Genomic DNA, 9,160 nt, shown 5'->3' with positions numbered 1-9,160 from the left:
AACCAAAACTATTCTATGAATCTATGTCTTGAACTTGTCTATCCTCAAATGAAACATGAAAAACAAAACGGTAGTGACCACGTCAGATGCAGGAGCTCTAAACAATATTTGTCTTGTGAGGAGAAAACAAAACAAAACAAAACAAAAGCAAGGAAAACCTCCAGCCTCCACTGACATCTGATCAAGAAACTGCTACTTCTTTTTAAAAGCAGAATTTATAGTTGCTGGGGTATATATACTAGCTTTATTCAAAAAAGCTGATATAAAATAAAGCCTGGAAGTGTGTGCAGATGTATTTGTATGTATATCCCCAAAGACTTTTCAGAAGGATGTGAAAACAAAACAAAAGCAAGGAAAACCTCCAGCCTCCACTGACATCTGATCAAGAAACTGCTACTTCTTTTTAAAAGCAGAATTTATAGTTGCTGGGGTATATATACTAGCTTTATTCAAAAAAGCTGATATAAAATAAAGCCTGGAAGTGTGTGCAGATGTATTTGTATGTATATCCCCAAAGACTTTTCAGAAGGATGTTGTCTGATTCTGTGTTTATTTAGTTTTGTTTTTAACACTGTTCTCTCGAAAAGGGGTTGGGTGGGTTTTGTTCATTTCACACAGATTGTTTTTACACTTCCAGCTCCAGGGCGACTGTCAGTAGTGGAGGACGGTGCTTACCTGCTGAGCCTGGTACCTCTGCTGGGCCTGCGACAGATATTGTGCCTGGGGTGGCAGATGCTGAGGCTGCGGCTGCTGGTTGTAGTACGGCTGCTGGCCCTGCTGGCAGTAGCCACTTACACCTTGCTGACCATACTGAGGTGGTATCTGTTGGAAGAGCCAAGCAAAGCAAATGCATGAGTTGAGGCAGGAGGACATGAAATCAAGCTATGTCACACCTGTATGGCAACCTGACCAGAAGTGGTATGCTCAGCTATACACCTGACCCAACAGCCCTACTCTTTTACACAGCAGTTAATGCAAGCCCTTAGATCCTCTTGCCTGAGCAGGAGTAAGCCCAAGTGCTCTGTATAGTTACTCTTTTCAGGAAGAGCTTCTAAGGAAAATGCTATGCTTCTGAACATCATGATCCCATAATGCTCAGCCTTAAAATACAGAACCAGTTATTTTAAATGTTTGCTCTCCGTAGGCACACTACTGAGGCAAATCGACAGAGGAATCATTCTGATGCACTGACCCAAAAGTAGAATTGTGGAAAAAAAGGCACAATAATAAAAGACACATTCAAAGAGAATTTTTTTTTTTTTTTAAGCAATAAAGTACTAATTTTTGTGAAATGCTTTTGCCCACAACCCTCAGGTTTTTAGCATTTGTGTGTTTAAGCCTTACACAAAAAAAACATAGGGTTTGGCAGGTTTTTGTTTTTGTAAAGTTCAGTCTCTCTCAGTCTCCTACCCCCTACTAAGATAAATCTTTAAAAAAAAAACCAAACACACACCACCGGTGCAACACAAAACCTGTTACAAGTCCTATTAACAGACAAATCAGCACATGTATCATGCACTGAGAAGCCCCCACACACTGAGAATTTAAGTTATAACCAAAAGCAAGTCAATTATAACATCAGAGAAATTTTCTGCATCGGTTTAGTCTGTAAGCCTTGTATCAACAGACACTGACATTTTCTTGAGGTATTTGAAAGAGCACACTTTCAACAAGCTCCTGATACTGTGTCTATATCGACCCGTGCTTTTCCCCAAACACTGGTATTTAGTACCATTTCAGATGAATGACAGATGCAACACAGGACTCCTCTCTTCTAGACTGGGCCTCCTGTTGGTCCTGCACATCCCTGCCCTAAGCAAATGTCTTGGATACCCGAGCACATCTGAAATGCTTTGATCTCTGAATTGTTCCCACTGAGTCTCCGATACACTGCTAAATCTCTTTACTCAACATGTAAACACATATCTGTTCTACCTAAAATTACTACATTCATTCAACAATACAGTAATATTTGCTAGGCAGTAATAATAAAGTCAAATTTAAACACGTGTGCAGGTTGTTTTTACTATCACAACTTGATCTGGTCCTATTACTTCTTCCAGAAGTTGGTAGTCCTACTTCTTGCTAACTCCTAAGGTCAGCACTGTAACCCCATTTCTGCACTTGTTCTCTTTGCTTGTGCTTCCATTTCCTTCACCATCATTTCACAGGCAGTTAGATGTTTCAGTGACCAAAGTAACCCTTTTTGACAAATACCCTCTTGCTGCTGATGCATAAATGAGGCAGTTATAATGCAAACTAAAAAGAGCGTGTTGGAATATCATCAGGCAAACAGACAGCTGGAGTCTGGGATCTGACAGAAGACCACATGGTGATTTGCCCGTCAGCTGCAAAGGTCATATAGCCTGGATTAATTCCTAGGAAATGCTGAGGAGAAACCTACGTTGTGGTCCATCTGGGCCCCAGTAACACTAGGAAGAAAAGGAAAGATATCCTGACAACAAAATATGGGCTTCTGGAAAGAAGAAGAAAAAGAGAATTTGAATGCCTGGTTGACAGGATGGTTGACAAAGCAAGAGATCAGATTCATCAGAACTGGAATATTTCTAGAATAAAGATACTTGTACAGGAGGGCTGGAGCTCACCCGAACGTAGGAGCCAGGTCGCTGGTACCTAAGGATCAAGGAAGTGAAATTCTAAACTGAAGAGAGGGGATTAGAAAAGCACATGGTTCGAAAGCATGGCATTGCTATGACAAATGAAGACACAGATTCTGGGTCATCAAGTGAAGATGCCGAGAAGAATCAAAGAATGAAAACAGACACACAGGTGACTGCAGAGTAAATAGGGTGGCAAGAAGAAAATCCAACAATATATTGCCTTCTACACAAAGTGGGGAAGTAAAAGAAAAACTGGATCACTGGAACATCAAGCCTCAAACAAAAGCACTAGCAGTAGTCATATCAGAAATCTAGTAGCAGGGAGACAATTAGTGGGTCGCTATTTTGCATCATCCTAGGATATAAATACATAAGGAAGGCAGCTGATGACGAAGTAATATTATATGCTACATAGAGTTTAGAAACAAATCAAAACAAAACTCCACCTCATCAAGCAGCAGAGCTTGGTTGGATCAGGAAGAGTGAGCCAAGATCCACCAACCTGGAGCTTCATTGGATCAGGAAGAGTGAGTGGTGGGACCACCAGGCATGACCAGACTATGGCGACACTGACAGCAGCACACCAAGCGAGGTCAGCAAAGGCACGGTGCATGATTGTATAGAGGGCGATTTCAACTCCTGCCATGTACACCGAGCAAGGGGACTACAAAACAGAGACCAAAGTATCAGATAACTGCCAAAGGTTGTTCCATGGAGCTGCTGGTTAGGGAGCCTGCATGAGGAGCCACTGCCTTTGGCTCAGTCCTGAGCAGCAGGAATCATCTACATCCTACAGCTGCAGAACCACTATGCATCAGTGACCGTAACACAGTTAAATTGAGCATTCCTACAGGAACAATGAAAACCAAGGAATCTACTACTGTTGTGCTTAACTTCAAAAAGTGTAACTACATAAAAAGGAGAAAGCTTGTTAAAAGGAAGCTCTGACACACAGCTACGAGACATAAAATCTGACTGGCAGCATCAAAGCTGCTTAATAACCACCACATGGAAAGCACAGAACCAATATTCACCACCTATTAAGAAAGACTTGAGAAGAGCAAAGGGACATCAGCATAGCTCATCGCTGGTTTCTAGAAGCAAAAAGGCATCCTTCAATAAGCCGACACCAAGTCCAAATGAGGAAAACAGAAAAGACTGTAAACTCTGGCACTTCAAATGTAATAAGGCAGGCCAGAAACAACTGGAGGAACAGCTAGGAAATGATGATGACGATGATGATGCCAAGTGATGATCAAGGTATGAAAGGAGATCCAGAGAAAACAAGGCCATCACAGAGAAGCTTAACAAATTTTTTTGCACTAGTGTGCACTGTGGAAAAATCTTGGGAGGTTCCCATGCTGGAGGAGTCCTCCTTTTTGAGGGACTCAATGAATGTGTCTGAATCTGATGGGACTATCCATGGAAGAAACTGACAAATGAACAGTAAGAAATGCTCAAGACCATACAGTATCACCCCAGAGGTCTAAATAAATTCAAGAATGACATAGCTGAATTACTAATGACGGTACACAGTCTCTAACTTGGAGCTGCCTTGATAGGTGAGAATTGGAATATGGCTAAAAAAAAAAAAAGTAGAGATTTGAGTAATTTAAGACTATAAAGGACTCATGACTGTTCTGGATAAATCAGGACAGACAAAAATGAAGATCAGAATTAGGAAACATCAATACAGCTTTTGCAAAAGAAAATCCCTCTCTACATACTTCTTGGACTTACTAGGAAGGGTCAAACACAACGGTTCTGAGAAATGCAACAGGAATGATCAAAGGTATGGAACAGTTTCTATACAAAGAAGCTATAACCCTTTGAGTATGGAAAAGACACCAGGAAGTAAGAATATGATAGAAAGCTACAAAACCATCTTGTCCAACACAACAATTAGGAGGCATTAAATGGTAGAAGCAAACTTCGAAACAACAAAGAGATAGGTTCTCTCGTCACAGAGGTAGCAGATGTTTGAAACTCCTTGCCAAATGATGTTTTGAGAGCTGAAAGTTTATGTGGGCTCAAGCAAAGACTGGACAAGTTCACAAAAGATACATCCTCTGAGGGTTACCAAATATATAGAGCCACATCTGGCTCAGGAAGTCCCTGAACTGAAAATAGCTGGAGGCTTGGAGAGTATTGGGGGAAGTATCACATGCTTGCTTTGTTCTGACTCTTCTCTAGGTGTCCAATTAAAGCCTCTACTGAAGGCAGGATACAGGGCTACAGGAGCCTTTGATTTGACCTGATACAGCTGTGCCTATGTTCTAACCACCTCTTTGCAATACATATTTGTGTCCTGTCAGAAAGCAATGAAAATTTGGTGTGAGAGGTACTAAGTAACAAATGTAAGCCACCTGAAGAGGCAGTAACACCTTGATTGCCAGAAGCTGGGAGACTGCTCCAATTCCTTAAATGTTTTCCCTAGCAATTTGCTTCCAGACACTGGTGTAAAAAAAGGGTACTGGGCTCTTGTTCTGACCTTATGTATCAGTTACTTATGTTGGAATTTTCCTCTATATTCTCCCAATCCAAACTGTTGGGTTTTGTTTGTTTGTTTTTTTAAAGTCCAAAACCACAACAATAATCCTAATGCTACACGTACTTTCAGATGCTATACTTTTCAGTGCAGAGACCCATCACTGCTGCCTTAGCAGAACACAGTATAATTTCTGTGGCTATTTAAATAAATAACAAACAACAACATGCAAATTAATCCTCCTGCTTTACTGATGGGTATCACAAGATACCGCTTATGGACAAATGTTTATTAAGCAGCATATAAAAAAACTTAATTAAAATCTCCCCAGAACAAAACAAATCTGAAGCCAATTACTTACAATGCTTGGAGTGAATGACCCAAGCATCCTCTTTCTTCATAAGGTAAACCCTCCCTCCCTTTCTCCCTTAGACCCACAGTCTTTGTGGCCACACAACGCAGGAGATGAGAATTTGGGAAACTTCAGCATGCCTGGGGCAACGCACACATTCTTGGGATGGTTCAAGAGAGAACAGACCTGAGTCTGAATCTATTTCTAGGCAAGCACAGAAACTGTAATAATTACTTCGCCTCCTATCTGACTTGCACAGTACAAATAGCATTATTTTGGGAGATGTATGACTGACCATCAGTGATTAAACCACTCTGAACGCGAACAAGGAAAGGATGAGAATAAAAGAGGAACAAAATTGGCAGCCAGAATGAACAGGTGGGAGAAATCAAATTAAACTTATAATTTAGCCCATTATCTTTAATTCTTGCTTGATCAAGGGGTCTTGTGGCAGACATTCTTTGTCCAGGTAATACCTTGATAGTAATGGAAGTTTTAAGCAATTTTTGCATGCATAATCCATAACGAATGTCAAAGGAGAAGGATCATTAGACAGCATTACAGTCGTTATAATAATTTTTAAAACTAAAATGTAACAGAATTAGTGTGTTAGCATAGGTACGCTAATAATACCAGCAATATGCAACTACTGCACTTTTAAACCATCCTAATGGCTAGATCCGGTCAATAATGGAAGAAATCTTACATGTCCCCTATCACAAAAAGCTCTACCAAGTCACTTTGGGACCCACCCAAACATGCCAGTCACCGTGACATGCTCACTACGTGGAAAGAGTCCTGGCAACATCGGTCATTGCTTCTCCCTGCAATCTATTTGGTGCGCAAAAAGTAAGGCAGACGCTGGATAATGTCGGTAGCAGGCAACAGCACCGTTCAGAACTCTTGAGCCACAGTGTCATGATATAAAAACCTGGGGGGAAAAGGGTGTGTCTGGCCTGATCAGCATTAAGCCCTACTTACAGAGAGAAGAAAAGCTGAACTCCAGAGGCAGGGGTAGCCGTCAGAATGAAGGGTCACACTACCTGATTCAATGGCCTACTTTGCCGAGAAACAGTGAAACAGACCTAAACATTGTGAAACAAGTACCACCTTCAGAAACATAATCATCAGTACCATTCCACTTTCCTAGCAACTATAACACTGTAATCACATAGAAATTAGAATACAACATGTATAGTGAGTGGGATTCCCAGGGAAAAAAACCCACCACCTGGTACTTCACACCAGGAGTAAAACAGCACATTCTTTCAGTCAACAAAATGTTATAGCCAAATTTAATTCTAATTCTTTTACTTTTACAGTGGTCACTTCAGTAATAACTATAAAGAAAGCTGCCACACAGTTCCCATCAAACCTTCAAATAAAACTCTTGTGATTTTCTGAAACATCTACTGTTTCAGTCTTAAGATTTCCAAAGCCAGACCTCTGCCAAAACATAAGTGTTTTCCCCCAAACATTCAAACCATGCATTTCTCCATACTTTTGAATAGAAAGTTATAAGGGAAAACTAACCCTCTGACTTTCACGTACTTAGAAGAGATTTGGTTCATATCTAGAACTTTCGAGTTCACATAAACCCAGGTCTTCATCTGTATGTTTAGCTGGATTACAGAAAGAAGAAAAATAGAATATGCTTATACGGCGTAGAGAAATCCTCTGGCACACATTCAGTGGAAGATTCTACCCTAGTTAGTGCAGCACGGTCTCCTGTCTCAAATCACCATGACCAACCCCAGCGCGCTCATGCACACATAGTCTTAATGAAGGCTACAAGTCCTTCTCACTGAATGACAAAAAAAAATTCTAAAAGGAAACCAAGTAAAAAGCTGGGTGTTAATGTCAAGGCTATTAATCAGAGGTAAATCAGAAATCCTGACGCTAAGGCATTTTATTCATACATTCTATAAATTCTATTACTTCTTATCACTTAGCTTTGACCTTTTGACAATACATTGGTCACACGTTCACCTATGTTACTGTCTTTCCTAGACTGCTTGCCTTTACATTGAAGTATGAACTTTAAAATCTTATTAAGAGCCTTTAAAATATTAACACTGGGCCTGATACTGGTCCACCCTGTGACCCAGAGCAAAGACGCAAAAGGATAAAAAGCGTGTTTCTGTGTCACAGCACAATAATCCCCATTCCAGAACTTGCAAGGTAGCGGATTTTGCAGAGTCATTAAATGCATGTCTATGTTGAAGACTGCAGTGCAGTACACAGATCTGCAAACTAGCTCAGATATTGGAAAGAGCCTACACCAAAAGCCGCGCTAGGCTAATTTGCCGTGCTCTATAGAAGGGTGAATTAGGTCAGAGGGACATCCACACTCTTGTAGACAGACTGCTTCTTGTACACAAGCCAGTTCATTTAAAAAGGTAGCTCAAGTATCTTTACAACACGCTGCAGTCTGCAATGCAGTCATACCCTGTACTACTGTTAACGTGCAGGACAGAAAGGACAGGACTTCAAACACATGCCTGTAGTCCCCTTTTCCTCAAAAAGTGCACAGCAGCATGATTACACCAGTTGTCAGAGCAATGTATACGGCATCAAATATGTACCTGTCATGAGGTGCTCTCTATACACTGCTTTTTACTGTAGCTTAAATCAAAGCAACATGAGCTAACCCATTATTAGTACAGGCAATTTTCCTCTCTCTTAAAAATAAGAAACTATAAAAAAATAGAATGTAAAAAACTACTAAGATTACATGATTAAAAAACTTTCAAGTCAGAAAATATAGATGTTAGGGTTCCAAAAGCAACATTAACTGAGCCATGTTGCACATATACAGCACCTTCTCTTACTGATTTATGTTGTCAAAGGCATTCATAAAATATAGAGGATGTGAAATGTGACTCAGTTAATGTGGCTGCTAGAATCTTATCATTTATGTTTTCTGATTTCTTAGCTGTGCAACCTTCACATCTTATTAACATAGTTTTCTGCATAGACTGTAGCATGGAATAGTACTTATGTTTTATGTATTGACATATTTTTGATGTACTAAGATTTTGAATAAGTTTGCTATTCTTCATGATGAGAGCCAAATAAATAAAGACTACTACCACAAAATAGTCAATCATTTATAAGGAAAAGCAATATCTCTCCTTCCAAAAAAGAACACTTTGATTCCCTTGTCAGAAATTGATGAAAACTACCTCTGCCATAAATGCTAAATCTATGCCAATATCACAACCACCTCCCACTCCCACCTTCCCCTAAAAACAGCAAACAAACAAAAATAAAAAATTTGCATGTTTTAGATGAGCTAAAATTAGTTTCAAGGGAGAGGTAAACAGCTGAGTCTAGAAACAATAGGAAGAAATTTTTCCTACACAAGAGCCTGACAGTGTTGATTTGTACACTGCATTACAGTTTGAACTAATGCAACATTTGGTCCTTCCTGCAAATTAAGGGATGAAAATATGATAATCTCTAGTAAGAGATTTCCATATTGTTATATCCATCCCCTCAGACCTACACCATAGAGAAGATTGAAAATTTGCAGTAGAATTTTTTTCAGAAGAGCTATTTTAATATATTGTATTAAAAATAGAGAGAAATCATAGTGCCTATATATATATACACACATACACTTAAATGATGAGTCAGATATCTATTCTTATACTCTGCCTTCTTTTTTTTTTTTTTATTAAGTGATCAAAACAATTA

General features: G+C 39.7%; 1 protein-coding gene across 2 annotated transcripts in view; it reads right to left on the bottom strand.

Moving 5' to 3' along the window:
- Positions 1–9,160, bottom strand: part of ARID1B (AT-rich interaction domain 1B) — a 313,144-nt gene that overhangs the window by 259,547 nt on the left and 44,437 nt on the right. For both annotated transcript variants that reach the window (XM_009281433.1, XM_009281435.1), the window contains exon 3: positions 676–822. In XM_009281433.1, the coding sequence (XP_009279708.1) occupies positions 676–822 (147 nt within the window). The remainder of the gene's footprint in view (positions 1–675; positions 823–9,160) is intronic.

Source organism: Aptenodytes forsteri, unplaced genomic scaffold (assembly GCF_000699145.1).
Source record: "Aptenodytes forsteri isolate BGI_AS27 unplaced genomic scaffold, ASM69914v1 Scaffold82, whole genome shotgun sequence".
Classification (NCBI taxonomy): Eukaryota; Metazoa; Chordata; class Aves; order Sphenisciformes; family Spheniscidae; genus Aptenodytes; species Aptenodytes forsteri.
This window is presented reverse-complemented; position numbering and strand designations above follow the sequence as displayed.